Source organism: Eptatretus burgeri, chromosome 11 (assembly GCF_056783735.1).
Source record: "Eptatretus burgeri isolate ZD-2024b chromosome 11, Ebu_testis_v1, whole genome shotgun sequence".
Taxonomy (NCBI): Eukaryota; Metazoa; Chordata; class Myxini; order Myxiniformes; family Myxinidae; genus Eptatretus; species Eptatretus burgeri.
The window spans coordinates 79751626-79771899 of NC_140971.1; the positions used below are offsets into that span (position 1 = coordinate 79751626).

The following is a 20274-nucleotide window of genomic DNA, read 5'->3' on the forward strand; positions in this document are numbered from 1 at the left end:
CCTTTATTCCTCGCTTCTCCCATTCGTGGAACCACCTTCCAGAAGCTGATCTTTCCCACTCTTCCCTCCAAGGCTTCAAACAAGTATACCACCGTCCACCATTCTGCGTAATGATCTTTATTACTTTCAACCCTATTACTTGCTGGTTTCAGTGTTTTTCACCTCCTCCGCCTCTCTTTCCAGTTTGTTTATTCCCTTGCTGGTTATACACAAATGTTGTCTTGCAATCCAATTGTCAATTTAACCTTGCTCTTCCATGAGCCTCACTCTTGCAGAAAGAGAATAAGAAAAAAAGCCTTCCACCAAAATTGTCAAGCGCCGAGAGGGGTTTGCATTCAAAATTGAAGACAAACATGAAGTGACAATAGATTTTTCAATCAAATTTGAATAAAATATTTGGTCATGTTTGTTGGTTTCTTCTGTATGGAAGAAAGACAAGTCAGATGATGTTGCCTCCCATGCCATGACTGGTGCCTCCATCACCAGGTAGAAAAGGTAAATTTCAATCTGAACACTGCTTATTCTTAGAAGCTGGAAAAATAGGTATTTTGTAATTAATCCGAGCCTACTGGTGAAAGTTGGATGTTTTTTGCCAGTGACATCAGCCTTAAACTCTTTTAGCCTTTGATCGACATCACAGCCTGCCTTGAAGGATTTATTTTTACATTGAAGAAAAAGGTCCTTTTAGATCCAAAAGCACACAAAAGATTGGACAGATCGTATTCCCATCTGAAACGATGGCTCATGGTGTAGGGAACCCGATTTGATGGCATAATGATTAGGTCACCCACTCTGAGTGTGGGAGGTCGGCGGTTTTGAACCCTTGTCGAGTCATACCAGACTAAAAATGGTGTGTGCTGCTCTCTTGCTTGACATTCAGTTTTTAAGGATAGAGCACGGACAAACCATAGACTGACAATAACAATGCAGGCTTTGATGGGAGTAATGGCTTCCTCCTGCATTGAAGTTTCTTGTAAGGGAACTCGTATCGATCGGTATTAACCCATATTCAAATCCGATAGACCATGTGGATGTCCATCGTCTACCACCGTTCTTGTAAATCCATCCGTTGTCCTGAAAATGATTGATCCATGTGCTCTTCATATCTCTGTTATAAAAATAAAAAAAAATTTTTATAAATGCAAGCTTGCAAAGCAATATTGCATTGAACTGAATGAATAAATAAATAAATAAATAAATCCAAACTAATTTTTTTTAAAGAGAAAGGACAAAAAATAATAATTCACCATCGCATATGAATGTATTCCTTTAATAGAAACAGTGAATATGCAACACAAAATAGTTTTCACGATGGACCGAGTTTAGATATATATCTTTATATATTATTATCACCATCATTATAATACAGCAACTTGTTTGTTTGTTTTTCGGAAACGATAAAAATCTGAAGTGTAAATGTGCAAGCAAGCTCCTTGTAGATATGCAAGCAGTGCCTCCAAAAAGTGCATTTGAAACGGCCTTCGGAGCACCCGCGGGAGGCCGGGGTACTTTCCGGGGGTGTGGGTACATTCAAACAAGGAAGGTATAGAGGGCGAGAGCGTACGGTGATAAACGGGCGACCACCGAAGTCCCGTATATACATTCAGCACGGCTCTGTCAGGCATCCAACGTGCTACAGCTTTGGCAGACACACACTCAGTGGAACGGCGTGCAAAGTACATTGCTGCAATCTCACCGGCCCACAGTCAGAGGTTCGTCCCCTAACCCTCCTTCTCCTCCCCCCCTCCCCCCTCACACTCTCACCACCCATTCCCAGAAAATAAATCACGGCTCTCCTACCTTATCCCCATGTGGCAAAACACATTCTCATCCCAACAAGGCCTGGAAACAAACAGGCAAGCCTCCTCGCAAAGGATGACAATTTTTTTTTTTTTTACAGGAAGTAAAACAGACATGTTGAGGAGGTGCTGGAGTGGAAGGGATGAGAAGTCTTCCAAGCAGACAACGTTCCGGAAATAAGATGAGACTCCATTTGGCAGGTGATGGCCAATATATTCAGACTCCACCCTTACTATGCAGGTGTCAGGTTTGCTCCAGCAACAAGCAACCTGATGCCTACCTACCTACCTACCTACCTACCTACACTAAATCTGTAAACATGTCAGGTGCTGCATCTGCAATACATTTTAGTCTATCTATAGTACTGGCAGTGAAAAAAACAAAGTGTTGCACAAACACACCATCAGATTATTTCAAGAATTTGTTGTTAATTTGCTACGAAACCGAAGAACTTAAATTGTGAGTATGAAAATGCAGGGTTTTCATGAAAAGCAAACTAATGAGAGTGTTGGGTGGGGGGAGGGGGAGAAGAACAGAAGAAGCTTTCGTACTTCCCTGAAACAACGTCGAAATAGGATGGGGAATGGAAATAAACCAAAAAAAAAAAACAAACAACCAACAAGAACAAGAACAAAAAAAAAACAAATCACTAAAAGACCACACTGGTCAGAAGTACAATTTAATTTCTGGAAGCATGGTGACGGGTTGGTTTTTGTAGTGTGGCGCATTGTTTGTCTTGCGAACCGAATCGGGAACGACACAGCATTGAGAGTAATGTGAAAAATGTGATGGGGGAAGCTGTTGAGTGGGCGGATGCGCAGCAAGAGTTAGTATAAGCATGCACAGCACGGCACGGCACGGGAGCAAGGCTCGTCTCAGCACTCGAGGCAGCGTGACAGATGCATCTTGCACAGCAGGGCCAAATGTCCTGCCAGCTATAAGAACCAAATGTAGTCGTGTCACGGTGTCTGCGCTCGGATTCAAAACGGTAATGTTAGGGAGCGACGTGGAAGTTGGTGGTCATTTGTCAGCCTTGGCCATCACACAGCCTCGAAGGTTCTTGCTCTCCAATCACAAAGGCACAAGGGGGAAGGAGGGGGGGGGTGAAGGGGGAGGTAAGTAATAAAAAGAAACCAAATGGCTCAAGAGCAGATCAATCCCTGTTCAATCCACAGGCCAAAAAATAAAAAATAAAAAAAATTTAAATTACAGAAATACCTGGTCATCGTACCATTGCGTGAAAAACAAATAAAAAGATCCACGTACCTGTGAAATAAATTGTTACGGCATGAACAAAGCAAGGGAACGACAATTAAAAACCATATAAATAAGAAAGCCCCAAGCCTTGCACACACAATCACATCTCCGTCCAACATCCTCATGAATCGATGTTTACATCCTCAAGAATGTTCCGCTAAACTACACCGTCATTTCTTCTTCTTTCTAAACCCCCCCCCCCCCCGAGGGCCTCGATTCGCCAAACTGCAGACACCTTGTGCAGCCACCGAGGTGATGGACTGAGAATTGGAAAAAAAAAAATCATAACAACAACCTGTAACACTCCTGCTTCGCTTCTTCACATCACCATCGTTGTTAATAAATAAGACAGGCAAAAGACTGTGCGGTGAGAGAGAGAGAACGAAAAACAAAAGGAAGGGGAGGACATTTCACAAGGAAAATGAGATCATTTTAAGCAATACAGCTGAAACGTGGAACTGATTAAACTAGTTTACTAGGCCCAAGTTGCCAAGTCGGGGGTGGACGGGGCAATAAAACATGTCACTCGATGAATCAAACAACAACAAAAAAAAAACTTCGACATCCAATTTTCAAATTTGTACGCAAGCTAGAAATTAAAACGTTGTACTGTAATTTTTTTCTACTGCAAATGTGAACAGCTTAAACTGTCAAGTTCAAGTTCACTTCTGTTCATGTAAGGCCATCTATAAAAGCCCGGTCATACCAGACAGATCTCGGTCTTGCCTGGGATTTCAAGCACGGAAGGCACAAACCCATAACGCTTCATCTCCCCAATCCCAACCCAAAGCCCCGTTTCTTCGTCCAACCCCGATTGATGCTCAATGGAACTGCTACAGGAAGTCATGGAATTAAGAGGTTACTTCTCGATAGTGAGGAGCGGGTGGGAAGCAGTAATCCTCATGACACCGGCACACGAAAGTGCATGAAGAAAATACGGTTGTCCGTGTATCACTATTAATTTAAGTGCCCTGCCTTATCCGCATGGGACAAAACGCTGGTATGCTCCAGGCACATCTATTACTGGAAGTGCAGAAATGTTCAGCAGTACACATACACACACACACACACACAAACACAAGACGAACAACCGCTGTTTTGCCCCCAAAGTGTGGAGGCTTAACCACTTTAAGTGGAATAAGGTGGCTTTTACAATTATCCAGATAATGCACGCAGTATTACAGACAGACAACGACGCAGACACACTCTTCCTCATCATCATCATAATAATCACAAGCACCACCACTCCATTTGGGTTTCAACCAATCCAGCCAAGCACCTCGAGGAGTGGCGGGTCCACAGCAGAAATGCCTTGTTTCGAGGAAACGGGGATTTTTGTTTGTTTGTTTGTTTTTCTTCCAGTGAACCTGCACACAATTTTCCCAATGAAGTGAAATGGCATCTCTTTAAAAGGTGGCATATTGGCTTTCCACTTTGATGTGCAGTCACCCACACCAACGTGGCAGTGTGAGTTATGGTGTACATTCAGCAGGAAATCGATCGCAGAACCCTAAAGTCACATTGTAATTGCCCATGCCACTTTGCCACACACACACACACACACAGGAAGCACACACAATGGGACACACGCAAGACACCAAAAGGCCGATTGCGAGACAGGAAAGGCAACATACATATCCTTAGAGTGTGCCGAACCAGGTTTGTGGTTGGCTGCTTCACAGCCCAGATGTGCAGTCCCTGTCACATTGCCTATCAAAGCAACAGGACACTGAGCGTTCTTCATCTGTGGTGTGACCACCCCTGCCCTTCCCTTCCATTTACAGCACTTTGGCTTGTAGATAGGTGATCAAGTGGGGATCTGCCCACTTGCACTGCGACGGCACTCAATGTGGGGCTGCACACTGGGATGGAAGTCACAGTGGCACACCAAATAGCAGTGCCGAGTGAGTCACAAGTGCCCTGTCTCTGATCCCTCAAGTCATTCGGTAAAAACTCCTCTGAGCAGACAGGCTTTCTGCTTGTACCCTCTCCAACACAGTCATTATGCCGATCATCCGAGAACAATGGGAATGCCTCAAAGAGGCTCCGAGGGAAACCTACAAGACCCGGTTTTGCTTCTGCTTTGCCATTTTTTGAGGTTCCTGTGAAAGACATAGATATATCTTTTCCTATGCTCTGGGTCGTCTTGGGAAGCAGTCCTGACCATGGCAACTTGCCGAATGCATGATCATGTATTGAACGGGATGGGATTCCAAAGCACCCTAACCTCTCGTTGACAGAATCCCTACAGGGGTCAGAAATTGTTGTAGCTGTAATTGTCAACGACTCCGCTATATCACTGTTGCTTCTCACAATGTCGGGGAGTTTTAAGGTGCTCCTGCGATCTTGCTCATCCTCTGGCAACAACGGCACACTGGGAAAGAGGCTATAAGCGGCATATAAAAACTCTGGGGAAATTCTCACTGGGTCCCACATTGAAAAGTATGGTTCAACACCTTGCAGGGTCTTCCACCAAGACAATGCTTCGTCAGCATTGTCAACATCCACGGAGCATCCTCGGTAAGCACGACGCTTCCTCTTTGACCTTCCAGGTCGAGACTTTTTGGACACAGGCCTTTCTTGCCCTCCATTTTGTGATGAACATTCTGGACTAATCCGAGATGACATTTCATCCTGGCCTTCACTCAATTCTTCTCCCAGTCTACTTCGCTTGTAGATGATTCCGGCAGAGCCTGGGACGGCCGTTGATCTTTCGCTGGTTCCAAAGGTATAACCTCCATTCACTTTCTCCACAGTCGAAAGACCGACTCTGCCCCGTACCTCGGTGGATTTAGAGGTTGATGCCAGGCACCGTTCACAAGTTGAGCCATGTGACCAGCACGTACAATTTGCCACATAATCCCATTTGTATTTCGTCTATCAGACACAGAACAAGAACAAAGGGTTAAGGCATTTCTCAAGCATTTGTTATCTTGATAATGTTGTCAAATCACTTTGCTTCAGTCACGTGTGAGAATGAAATGATACTTACGCAACAGGATAATATGATGGAAATGATATTAAGCAGGGAAGTGCACAATGCAAACTCATTAAAACTACCCCACTGCGCACAGAATACACAGTACTTTGCAAAAGGGATCAAGATCATATACCTGATGCAATGCATGGTAATTCCAAGGCAAATAAATAAATCAATAAATAAATACAAACAAAACAAATCTCGAGTCGAGATGTTCCAACTCCAAATATGGATGACAAAATGATCGATATCTGTCGTTGAACAGTACTTTGGCTCTGAACTCGTCTCGATTGCACGTGTGCAGAGGGGACAGATAAAATTTTTTTACTCTGTCTCCCTGTCTGACAGTCAAGCAAAATTGAAAATATCATTCCAAACAGAAAACTTAGTGGTTTAAGGATGTTGTAAAGGATACAAACAACAGGCACGAATAACTAATGTAACGTGTTAGATTGGGTGGTGTAATAGACAGCGTAGAACGGCGGGAAAACCCACAATTTAGATATACGACTTTTACAATATTTATTTGATTGAAATCAAATTATACACTTGAACATTGTAGAACACAAATTGCCTTATCACTTCCAAGAGCCTCGGATTTTGCAGTACTTGGACCAGTTACACCAGGTGGTGTATAAGATTGCTTCAATAGCGCTAAACTTCCAGATCCTGTTTATTTAAAACGATCTTTAAAAACATTATTGTTTTAAAATTGAAGCATATTACTTGAACGTTGCATGGGGGTATCGTGTTCTGTGACTTCTCCAGTTGATATCAGAATTCCCTCTTTGAAAAGTATTCTTTGCAATCGTGAAAAAGGCAAACAAGGAAATTCGACACAAATGAAATATTTATTTATTTTGTGATGTGTGGGGGGGGGGGCGCATGCTTATACGGTGAGGGATTAATAAACAAAGACAGCACATTCACCCTTTGATGAGACCCTCACACAGACATCACAATCAATGGAAAGGTATCTGATCACCGATCCTTACCACAGCTATCTAGCCTTCCAGTCAATATCCACGGAGTCCTCTATAGCCTTCAATAGTCAATATCCACGGAGTCCTCTATAGCCTTCAATAGTCAATATCCACGGAGTCAATCTATAGTCAATATCCACGGAGTATAGCCTTCAATGTGTAATTCGAGTTAAAAGTTGACATGGGTTATTTATTGAAGAAAATCAAAAAATACAGTGAAGTTCAAAAGAAACTTCAACTATTTCTCAAGGTGTTCCCCTGCTACATGTACATTGTTCTTTTTTTTCCCCCAATGTGGCAACACAATGCCATCTGCAGAGGAATCTTTAGGATGGGTGGGTTTCAATAATATAAGGGTACACAAACTTTGAGGTTTTCATCATTCATCGATCTTTAATATGCCAGGCAGATGTTTTCATGTTCCAAAGAAAAGAAATTCATAAGGTGACAAGTCCTGTGTGCGTGGAGGACGATTCAAAACTTCCCAACCCGTCTCCACCAGAGTAGCTGTGCTCACATTTGCCATGTGAGGCTGAGTCCCATTCCTTTGCATAATATTTAATTCGGTGTCGTACTGTGAATTGATGATTGTCCTATCTTCAAGAAATGACGCACTAATATAATTGCTAGGGTCCAAAAACTCTCGTCGCATCAGCTTTCTGCCTGATGGCTCGACATTTAATTTTATCGGTGGTGGGAACCAAGAATGTCTCCACTCATTGGTGACACACTCACTGTGGCATGAAAATGGACCACAGGTCTTACGACGCGTCACATACAAACCTTCACCAAACTCAATCGCCTTTCCTCCAGCAATGTTGCAGGAGCTTGATTGCAATATTCAAACAAGTTGTCTTTTTGATCAGCCATGAGGTCCTTTGATACCAGACTTGCGCTAGCTTTATTTAATTTCAAGTTATTCCATATATCCAACACTGACATATTTTATTTTAATTTCCCAAATGCCATCACATATAGTAATCCAGCGAATGTCCAAAACTAGCTGTTGAACATTGCTCACTAATTCACAGCCATTTATGAACACGTTGCACAACTCGCACACACAACACAACTATAGTACAAGAAAGGCATGCATCACCAAACTGTGAATGCCAGCTAGTTTGATGTTCTCCTTCACAAGGAACTAAATCAGTGATCTTCACTATTGTTTTAGAGGGGGGGCACTTTTGCCGATAAGACATCAGTGTGAGAGCCGCCACACCACCTGCTGGGCTCCATAATGGCTGGTAATTAGGCCCTGCCTCCAAATACTCTTCATTTTTGTGTGTTTGTTCATTTTTATGTGTTTGTTCTTCATTGTGGTAAACTGGGCTGCAAGCATAATTGTTTGTATACTGCAACTATATCCTGATGTAGTTATGTTCCTTTTATGCTTCACATTAGAACACTCAATTGAAATCATTGGGTCAATTTGATAGCATATATTGCAGATTATTATGGGGTGTTTTCACATTTGTGTATTATCGGCCGCACTTTCGACCACCAGGGGCCACCAGTGGCTCGCGAGCCGTGCAATGAAAAATAGGGAACTAAATGATAACCCTCTGTTCCACAGCACATCTGACTGCAAGACTTGTACACACTATGTTGGCTATTATCTTTGATTTACTCAGGTCATGGAGGGGTTGCTCCTTCAACTGGGCCGAACAGCGGCCAATGGCGGGATGGAAGGGAGGGGCAAAAAAGTCATGGTGACATGTGGCAGTGCTAAAAAAAAAAACAAGCAGTCATAGACTGGTACTTACAAAATCGTTAACTTGACCCCTGACCTTGTCTAATAAAAGCTGTCTCAAGAGAAGGTAGCAACACAAAACAGAAGTTTATATGATGATTCTGTACAAAACCATCAAAAATCGAATGTTTGATCTCACTGTGATCTTGACCAAAATCTAATCAGCGCTAGCCATCACCCTCCTGAATCACGTGGTGTAATTTGACATTGGTAGCTTCTTCCGTTCTCGAGTTATCGTGCCTACAAACAAACAAACAAACAAACACACAAGCAGTCATAGACTGGTACTTACGAAATCGTCAACTTGACCTCTGACCTTGTCTAATAAAAGCTGTCTCTGGAGAAGGTAGCGACGCAAACCAGAAGTTTCTATGATGATTCTGTACAAAACCATCAAAAATCGAATGTTTGACCTCACTGTGACCTTGACCTTTGACCGATTTTGACCAAAATCTAATCAGCACTAGCCATCACCCTCCTGAATCACGTGGTGTAATTTGACATTAGTAGCTTCTTCCGTTCTCGAGTTATCGTGCCTACAAACAAACACACAAACAAACAAACACAAACAAACAAACACACAAACAGAGGATGGAAGTCATCAATATACGTACGAAATCTTTAGATTTCGTAAGTAAAAAAAGGAAGTGGGAGAATATCCTGGGAGACCTTGCACTGAAGGCTGCACTGGGCCAGAGCTCCCTCCCACGAGCCAAGCCACGCCTCACACAAAGTTACACCTCTCTCCCTCGACAACCCGTTCCTGTCCGGAGCGACCAGAACCTTCCAGCGCCATAGAACTCGCCGGGTTTGCCTGACAATCTCTTTCTGTCCTGTTGATTCCTTTATCTTTATCGTGTATGCATGACACCTAAAGACAGAAATAATTAAGGTCCCTATTTGTTCGTTCATCGATTCATTTGTGGGTGCATATGATCAGCTAGTGGCTTTGTTTTATTGTTGATTGCTTCTCTTGTTCATCCCCACCCCATGCCATCATAATTTGTTTCTTAAATACACTTGGTTTTGGGGGTGAATTCCGGTTGTGATGGCCGCTTCATTTGGTGGTAGACCATGGAGGGAAATAATTGATTTCGGTCTCCACACCACGTCACGTGACCGGGTGCTCAGCCTAAGATTCGGTCTAGTCACGCAACGCCTATCGGCGCAGCACTGTGCTGCTTTGAGACTTCAACTCGACATGGTAACGCAGTTGTCAGATGCATATCTGACAGAGACGGCTCAAAGCGATCAACTGATGTGGTCGTTTTGATGTGACGCACAGGATTCGAACCAGGAAACTGGAATGGTCCGTCAGCTGTAACAATATGTACAAGTGTATATATGTTTGTTTGTGTGTTTGTTCATTTATGCATTCAAACCCTGTAGGAACCAGTACAACCAAACTTTACATGGCCTCCTCTTTCATCTCGAGGCTTGAATGGGTCTTGTGCTAATACACTCCCTGGGTCGTAATACACTCTCAGGGAACAAGGAGAGCGAGACTGAGTCTTGGAGGAACAAGCCAGGTGAACGCAAACCTTTGTGCGAACGGGCTCTGCTGAGAGTGATCAAGCCAGCCGCAAAGCAAATGCTGATGAGCCATGGACCTCTTTTGATGGACTTGCTGGTGGACGAACACTGACTCGCACTATCTTTCTCAATATTTTCCCATTTCTAATCTTTCACTTCAAACGCACAAGAGCAATCAACGGCTGCACCCTCGACTTGTTCAGAGCAGAGTTACTGATTCGCATTCACGATTTCCTCGAATGCATTCGGAAGCATCCACCTGCATCTCTCCCCACATGGTGCATCACACAATCACCCTCTTTTCTCTCCCTCCCAGTTTCACGTTGGGATCAATATGAGCCCACAGGCTTACATCGGGTGAGCGAGGGGTCACCAATGAGGCCTGCTTCCTTGATATATCTGTTTATCACACTTACTTGTCTAATTTCCCAGAGCGAATGCGGTGTCTATATCTGTAGTTTCATGATAAGGTGACTGTCGAAGGAGCTTGTGTGTTTAAGGGTAAGACTTTATTTTGTGACACTGCATTGCTTGTATGTATGTGTGTATTTGTTAACATAACCATTTGTTTTCCAACCTGCCAGATTGTCTCTTTCTCTATTGGTTGGACAATAGTGCGTAAATAGTAGATGGGAGTTTTACCCCACAGTTTTGCTTCAGTCACAGACTAGCCAATGTCTCACTTACAGTTTCGCTTGGCTGTTCTTGATTGATAGGAGTGGGACGTCGAGAGCACAGTTCCCTGTCTGAGGGGATTAATTTTCCGGGAAGGTAACACGGGAATTGGACCTGAGGATCCTACCTAAATTCATCATCTCAGACAAAGATATCTGCGGCTCGTTGGCTTCAGGGTCAAAGGACAGGGAGTGGGTCCAAGAAGCCACTCATGACCCAGTCGGCAAACCCGTAAAAAAATATTCTGATTTTATCCCGAGAGTTGTCATTACTTTTATTATTAGAAGCGGCCTTGGAAAAATGTAACGATTGGCTATCTTAACACGGATGTACACCTCAGGATTTTGGATTTTGACCAAGGTGGAAAACCCCTTATTGGGGAGGGGGGCAAATGAAGTCGCTGCAACCTCAATCGTGTGACTCTTCGTCGTCCTGTCAAATTTGGTTGAGACTGGATAAGTAACGACCGAACGCATCATGGTGAAAAACAGACAGACAAGCCGGTAGGCGGACATGGGTAGTCGACTACGCAATAGAACCTGACACGATGGGCCCGTTCGATGGGGAATGACGTGAGGATTAAGCACAAGAAAATTCATGATTCTAGCTTCAAGGGTTAATGATGCAGATTGTTTTTTTGTTAAAATACCCACATTTAGAGGTTTTTCGGCTGTTGCTAGGCAACGGAGGGGTCCATAGCAACGGTTCTTTCTCACACATAACTAGGACATACCATGAACCTACCATACCAGTTTCATGTATATCTGACTCATAGTCTCTGAGATAACGAACTTTGTTTTTTTTATTGTTTTCGACCAGGGTTCATTCAAAGTCTTTCTCCGACAGTTTTCATAGGATTCGGCTGGAAATTTTTGACAATATGGATGAATGTACTGCCCACAGTCGCTCGTGGCACGATTTTTGATTTTCGAAAAAATTTTTTTTTTATGATTTTTCAAAAATTTCAAAGTCCCGTTGCTAGGCAACGGTGGTGTCCATAGCAACGGCTCTCATTTGCACACAACTAGGTCATGGTATGAACCTACCCACCAAGTTTCATCAAAATCGCCATTGTATTAACTGAGCACTGGACCGAACAGAGGGACAGACAGACAGACAAACATATCGACAGAAAAAGTGATAATTAGAGTAGAACAAATTTCAATAAAAATTTTTTTTTTTCGACTGGATTGACTACCCAACAGACAGACAGACAGACAGACAAACATATCGAGAGGAAAAACTGATAATTAGGGTAGAGCAAATTAAAAAAAAAATTTTTTTCGACTGGATCGACTACCCAACATATCGACGGAAAAACTGATAATAAGGGTAGAACAAATTTCAAATTTTTTAACAAAAATTTTTTTTTTTTTTTCGACGGGATCGACTACCCAATAGACACCAAATTTCATATTTTGGTATGATAGATCATTAGATAGATAAAAAAAAGTTTGCTTCGTTGCTTATTTGATGGCAGTTCTGCCAGTTGACTCAACAAGAGGTGTGTATATCAATTAATTACGTATTACAACGTGAGCACATCTATCAAGTAGGTACGTCAACTTGCATATGTCTTAAGTATGTACGACAATGTGAGTACATCTATCAAGTAGATACTATAACATATGTATGTCTATAAAGTGCATGTTATAATACGAGTGTGTTTATAGAGTGCGTACTACAGCGTGAGCCCATCTTTTACAGATGTAGTCAAAAGTCGTTATTGCTATGAAGGAACTTTTGCCACAGACACATGGAAAATCACTTTAGACCCCAAACTTACGGCTGTATCAATTTCGTCAATCATTTAGCTTCAGCAAAGATTGTACTCCACCTTAAATTCACATTGTACACCCACCATACAAGGAAAAGTCCATGATGTTAACACTGAACCACCCTCATAAAAATTATTATTATTATTATTATTATTATAAAATAAAATAAAATCAACCCACCTTGGCAGAAAGACTCTCAGAATGTCCAACTCCCTTTGCTTCTATAGACTTTGATCTTGTGGTTAACCAGCTCTTGTAGCTACCAAACCTCCGCCATCCCTTTCTGAAACGAGCCCTGTTCCTATGGTGCTGCGCAGCTCTATTGATACGAGAACCGCAACGCTTCAAAGGTGTGGTGCAAGGTGCAGTGGGTGGACAGCGTGTCGTAGAAGAGTTTGAAGTAGGCAACTCTGGTTCAACTTTCAACAGGCGAGGGCAGGCTCCATCCTGCTCGACCGTGACATCAAAATCTAAAAGATCTTCACTGGGGATGGTCGCATCCATAGGACTCAATGGAGGTGGCTCCAGATCATCTAGACTTTCGTCTACATTTTCAACATCTCCCATTAGCTCTTTGTGCATCAAGTCAGATCTGAGAAAGAAAAAAAGATATATAAAGGAATTAAAAATAAAAACAAAAACACAGGAATGATAGGTTGAGATTAGGTTGTCGGCCTATAAAGGTATATGTCTGGCCTTCAGGTGCCAGACCACCACCGATATACCTCACAGCTATACCTCAATGTTATTGCGCACGCGCACACATGCACGCACACAGATACCAAAAACCAAAAACATTTCTAACAAAAATTACCGTCTACGACTATGACTTAAGGCTGCAATTATTGGCACCTTTTTGCAAGTTTGGTCGAAAAAACGTTTTTTTTGGGCCCAAGACTATCATGAACTGGCACTACGTTCGAATGAAGGCAATTTGGGCAGGAATTTGCAATTTGTTCAGGATGCCGATGATAGCTCGCCGACTCCGCAAAAGACATCGTGGGGTCCTCAACATTCATCAAATAATGCTATCAAATGGGACACGTGGCTTAACCTCCATCCGAGGGACAGCGCACCTTGTGAGGCAATGTCCTACATGTGAATCACCGATCCACTGAACCTAGACTAGACAGCTTAAAGTTCAGTATAATACCTCCAAGCCATTCTGTGGATGTAAAAAAAAAAAAAACCATAACAAGTGATAGAGACTAAGACTGCTCATTTTGACGTTAAAACTAAAACTATCAAAATTAGTCATGATCAGAATGTTGCTCTTGCATAGCCAGGGAAGTCAAAGGAGCAAAAGAAATGATGAAAGGTGAGAATAAGGATGAGTGAATGAGGGAATAGCACGCTGCCAAGCCACCAGGACATCCTGTCAGTATCACTGACATTTCACAGCAGGGTTCGATCACCAGATCCTCCCTTCAATGCAGTGACACCATTTCAAAGCCATAGCACAAGGCAAAAATAAAATGAACGATAATAACAAAGTGCAAAGAAATGGAGTCTTGAATGCTTGTTGCATTGCTCCATGATGCTGATGGATACTGCCATTTGCCAAGAAAATGGATTATAGGAAGCAGTGCTCACCAAGCACAAACAAGGACAAATGTGTCCAAGAGCAGCATCCTAAAGGTTTTGTCGGCTAAAAATAAGAATTTAAAAAAACAACAACTTCCGATATTTCGTCACGTGACTTGATTAAGCTAATAGCGAGACCCGTCATAATGTATTTACGATATATAGTGTGTTTACAAAATAAATAATGTATTTACGAAATTACAATATGATAAATGCAATAATCTTTAAATAGTAACGTGAACTTTTCGAAACTTTAAAGCAAATGTCCGAATATATTAAAAAGTTCATGATAGACGCTCTCAAAAGGCACCGTCAATGCGAGGATGTGTACATGTGCTTAGTATTTAAGGAGATCCAGATCTTGTATATACAAGAGCAGAGTCCTAGAGGTTAAGGTTTTGTCTTCACAAGAAGAAGAACAAGAACAAGAACAAGAAGAAGAAGAACAAGAAGAAGAACAAGAACAAGAAGAACAAGAAGAAAAAGAACAAGAACAAGAAGAACAAGAAGAAAAAGAACAAGAAGAAGAAGAACAAGAAGAAGAAGAACAACGCCGAGCTCTCTATGAGCAGCGTTCGCTACGCGAGACGCTGCTAAAAAATAATAAATTATACCTTCCTTTTGTATGGGAATGTAATACCAGCAAGGTGTTTTCTAAGCTCTGTGATTTTGACTCCAAATAGTTCCACCAACCAAACGCATGCACACACGCACGCACGCACACTACTCACTTTTCGCCATAATATTCTTCAAAGAACAACTCTTTCCACGATTCAGTGGGCTTGTCTTTGTCTTGCTTTTTGCGTAGCTGAGTCTCCGGGACAAACTCACCTGCAGAAATATTTCAGAACTTGTTTGGAATCGATTGGAAGGAGTCAGAGGGGAGCACCAGAGCCGTTTGCAATGCATTTGGGGTAAGGTACAAAATCGTACGAAAAAGATGGCAGGATAAACCAACTGTAACACCTTTCTCCCAGCTCAAACATTGCCCTCAAACAATTGAAAATTCTTTCCCTTGATGAGACATTGTGACATTTCACAACATTCCATCAACATTACTCAAGAATAGCTTCCTCACCAAAAAATAAAAATAAAAATTCCTGATCCACTTCACAACTGCACAAATGAGGAATTAAACTTCAAAATGAATGGAAGAATCGATAGACCACACACACACACCAGAAAGAAGAGAGAGACAGAGAGAGAGAGAGAGAGAGAGACACAGAGAGAGAGAGAGAGAGAGAGAGAGAGAGAGAGAGAGAGAGAGAGAGACACAGAGAGAGAGAGAGAGAGAGAGAAGACAGTATAGATTGGTTGATAGGAGAGAAAAAAAGATATAAGGGGGGGGGGGGTGCCTGGCGAAGACAGAGATGGAGAGATTGCACTATGTATACATACCTTCAGCAAGCCGCTGCATCCACTCTGCTGCAGCAAAATTGAAGAATTCATTATTCAAAGCCGTGCTGCTCAGGTGGACCCTATCTTTGGTAACCTGGAAGATGTGGTGATGAAAAAAAAACATGTATTTGACACAATACAATGCAAAAACGAAATAATCTTTGGTGCTCTACTCAAAACGCATAGTCATTGTGAGAGTGCCGATGTATCAAATGAACCTAAAAATTTTAAATCACAATAGGACAAAACACCTGGAAATGCCAGATTAAAAAAGATCACGACAATAAGTTGGAATAAAACTCAACACTCACTAATATTGTACTTGAAACTCCACTATTAAAGTTTCCTCTTTTGAAATAAATGGACTAATTCAATCCCACCTTCCTGCAGGATTGGAAACAGGAAGTAGATTGGCCAAATTTTTCAATAAATGGCTCACGTCAATTGCAGCTAAGTATGGCAGGAGTTTCAAACTTTTTCAGGATGTTGGCGATAACTCGCTTACTCTTCGCAAAGGACACCGTGGGATATTTAACATCCACCAACTAATGCTTGCAGATGGAATAACCAGTTCAACATCCATCTGAGGACGGCACACTCATTGATGCCTCTTGCCCTGCATGCGAAACACCAGGATTACAGTTTATACTTGGGCCAAGAATCGAACCCAGGATAGACAGTTCAAAGGTCAGTGCACTACCTCTGCAGCATCCTTGCGAGTGATACTACATTTGAAAACAAGAACAGCACTCAGTTGCACGCATACCTCCACCAGACTGAACAGTTTACATTTTGTATCCGACTGATAGGCCAAATCTGCATCCGGACCTGAACCAAAATCTAATTGGCTTGTTCTTGTCACTTTCCCAACTCATCCACCAGGTTGTCATTATCAATCGAAAACATTTTGGAATATCATGCTACATGTCGTTTTTGGCCCAATCTCTCAATGGCGAAGTCACTTTAAAAATTCCAGGGTCTGGATCCGGATTCGGATTTTCACTTAAATCTAATCAATTTGTCCTTGTCAAACAACAAACCTGTCCACCAAGTTCCGTCTGAATCCGTCCTTAAGATTTTGAGATGCGCTGCTCACAGGCAGACAGGTGGTGAAAACATAACCTCCGTCCACCTTAAGTGGTGGAGATAATGATTGATATATTCAAGATTTTAGTTAAGCCCCACCCACCTCCAACAAAGCTGCAACAAAGTGTGAGCAAAGAGAGCTCATCTAAAACTTGCATCAAGATATTTTGCAGGTAGTTGTCCCTAGACTGTGCATTGTTGAACGTTCTGAGTGCTCAGCGATTTCTACGATTGTGCAGCATCATCTTGGCAGTGCTGTTTTGCATCGTGCCAATCTCCTAGGAATTTGCAACAACACTGCCAGCCATTCTATTACCATGGATGCCAAAAGCTCCTGCTGAATGGAAATCTTGCACTGGTTAATCTTCATTCATCTTCGTAAGACATGGCACTGTTCTTAAGTCTGTCTGTGCATGGGAATTTGGGTTGTGCACATCTTTCCTTTTTGGATACCTGGTTGGATACTTTTTGGATGAATGAACATTCAACTACAGGTATCGAAAAGCTGGTCATAAACGGTGCCTCATCTGTGCAGCTCCAGCTCCCCAAGGTTACTGAAAGGCTTTCTCAGTGGGAAAAGGTACGATGGAGGGAGATGACAGGAGTGGAGAGAGAGGGGAGGTTGGGGGTGGGGGTGAGTTGCCATAACTTATACTGAACAGTGATTTCAAAACCTTCAATGAACCTCCAGTCACCATACCCAGGAGTCTTTCCTTACCCACTTTTACCCTCTCCTGTCTTTTCTCCTCCTGATTGCTGTTAATAAGATGACAATTAACATGTTTTGCATCATTTTGATTTCTGCCTTTTGTTGTCATGCCTGCAGTTGCCTTATTGTAAATGTCTATTTCAATGCCATTGCGTGTTGTATGAAGTTGCTCGTTTGTTTTCATCGTTATTTTTGTCAGCATTTCCACAAGTGCCTTTATAATAAAAGAGAAAGAAAGAAGAAAAGAGAAGAAATACATTTTAGCTTTCGACGAAATTTCCTGACGGGCATTGTTTATACAATCTCAATCTCTACATTGGCAAACTCATTCCCAACTTTGTGACGCACCTGACACTTTCAGATTGTCCCGCTTGGTTCCGTGCATCGACTCGTTTACACACCTTATAACAAATATTCCGGTTGGCCTTTTCACCCTCGTTACCTCTCACCATTTTTTTTCGTTCTTTACATTTCATCTCAGTAGAGAATGTAATGTTGATGTTGCACTATCAAGGAAACGGAATTGCTCCTGACCCTCTGAAGCCGTCTCCACTGTGCAACTTTGATCTTTCCACGGGGGCATAAATATAGCGATACGAACAGAAATCGCACATGGCTTGCGCGGCATGGCTCCAATGGGAAAAGGCAATTGGGGAGTCTGAATAATGGCTCTGAGGCAATCAATATGGTGCCAGTCAATTCAGCTTTCAGACTGAAAATTCTGGGTCAGTACCAATCGACATCTTTTTGCAAAGAATAACTAGTAAGCATCTCAAAATACAAGGTTTATCTGTGGCTGCTTTGTACTCCAGAACTAAACTTGACGAAAACAGCAGCTTTAAAAAAAAAATAGTAATAAAAGGAGTAAAATTTATTAAAAATAGTGTTCTCTGTATTCTCATCATAAAAGTTTGTTGAAAAATTGATGACAAAAGCTCAAATGGTAAAAGAGTTATGGCGTGGACACAAACACACACACACACACACAGACACACACACACACACTTTGTAAAACATTGTCTCCCACTGTGCAGGGAACAGAATAATAACTCCCAATCTTGGGATATTTACAGCCAAAAATAAAAATAAATAAATAAGAAATACTTCGACAACAAGAACGCCATAAACCATGGCAAGAATACCAGGCCAAAATTTTACAACCAAGTCTCAGCAAGCAGGAGGAACTTGATGAGAAGAAAAGAAAATAAAAACAGCTGCACAAGGGAAATAAATAAAACATTTGCTGAGTCAATAATCCTGTGGCCAAACAGGTGGATTATTACCTCCGTCACCAAAGGTGGATGGAGGTTATGTTTTCACCCCTGTCTGTCTGTCTGATATCTCAAAAAGTTATGGACGGATTCGGACTAAATTTAGTGTATGGGTGTGTGACAAGGACAAATTGATTAGATTTTGGAAAAGATCCGGAACCGAATTCAATAATTTTTTAAGTGATAGCACCAAAAACAATGTATAGCATGATATCTCATAAAGTTATGGACAGGTTATGACAAAACATGGTGGATGAGTGGGGAGGTGACAAGAACAAGCTGATTAGATGTTGGTTGTGGTCCGGAAGCAGATCAGATCTGGCCTATCATTGGGATACAAAATGTAAACTGTTCAGCCTGGCAGAGGAATGCATTCTATCGATAATTATTCAATAATTCTGCAGCCGAACAGGTGGATTATTTTAAAGGATTCAAAACAATGGTAATCTTTGTTGTTTATATTTTAAAAAAGGAAAGTTTGTAGCCAAGAGGACTTGATATATATATATATATATATATATATATATATATATATATATATATATATATATATATATATATATATATATATCAAGAGGAATAAGAAACCAACTTGATGTTCATATCTGATCACATGGTACTTTTGATCCCAGGTTAAAATCCCATAAAGCAACTACAAATGCCTTCTTTGCTGTTGTGGGAGCAGGAACCAAGTGCATCACAGCAACTGCTGCTATATGGATCCTGACTAATGGGATGTGCCTGCCACACACCATCTTGTCATTGGGTACACACAAGCAGATCTGGAGAGGCAGCTGGGATCCAACAATGTCAATTTGTCCATTATCTGCTAATGTCTTTGTAACTCATGTAAAAGCATCCTGCTCTCTCCTGTCCTCCTCTTACACATAATGTGTGTGCAAGCTCCACCAAGAGAGTCTAGGATTACTTGAGGGGAAACTAAATAAATAAAAAGTCTTGCAGGTTGTAAAAAGTCTGCCATTCTCACCGCATACCTGGATCGCCAGAACCGCACTTCTCTCAAAGCACCTTCAATGTATTGTTTTTAGCAAGGACTTCTGCTTACTTTGACAAAGCCCCATATATGCTGTTAATTGTAATGGTGACAGGGTGATCATGCTACTGAACTGCTGCACCATAAACCCTATTTACCCAAATTAAGTTATTCCTTTCATTTGACCTCCATAGCATTCAATTTCTGAAACAGGTGTTATCGCGGCTAGGTTACGAACTTGCACCTCTTTGCAAATGCACAAGAACTGGGTTGTTTTTCAACAACAAAAAAAAACAAAATCTGAGAGCTGTGATTGTTGACATTCATCTCAACAGCAGTTTTGACATTCAAGTGTACAAAGAAGCCTTCACTTGTTCAGACAGAAGCATTTAACTATCTTCGCACTCTGAATAGGCTCAAGATAAAATTGTTTGCCATAATGAGTCAAAAATGGCACAGTTGTTCCGAACGAA

General features: G+C 41.8%; 1 protein-coding gene across 4 annotated transcripts in view; it reads right to left on the reverse strand.

The window, feature by feature from the left end:
- Positions 1 to 1242: 1242 nt before the first annotated feature.
- Positions 1243 to 20274, reverse strand: part of LOC147017461 (uncharacterized) — a 56211-nt gene continuing 37179 nt past the window's right edge. For all 4 annotated transcript variants that reach the window (XM_085847143.1, XM_085847141.1, XM_085847144.1 and 1 more), the window contains 4 exons: positions 15742 to 15835; positions 15075 to 15174; positions 12940 to 13351; positions 1243 to 5934 (listed from right to left, as the gene is read on the reverse strand). In XM_085847143.1, coding sequence (XP_085703269.1) covers positions 4798 to 5934; positions 12940 to 13351; positions 15075 to 15174; positions 15742 to 15835 — 1743 coding nt within the window. In that variant the 3' untranslated portion in view covers positions 1243 to 4797. The remainder of the gene's footprint in view (positions 5935 to 12939; positions 13352 to 15074; positions 15175 to 15741; positions 15836 to 20274) is intronic.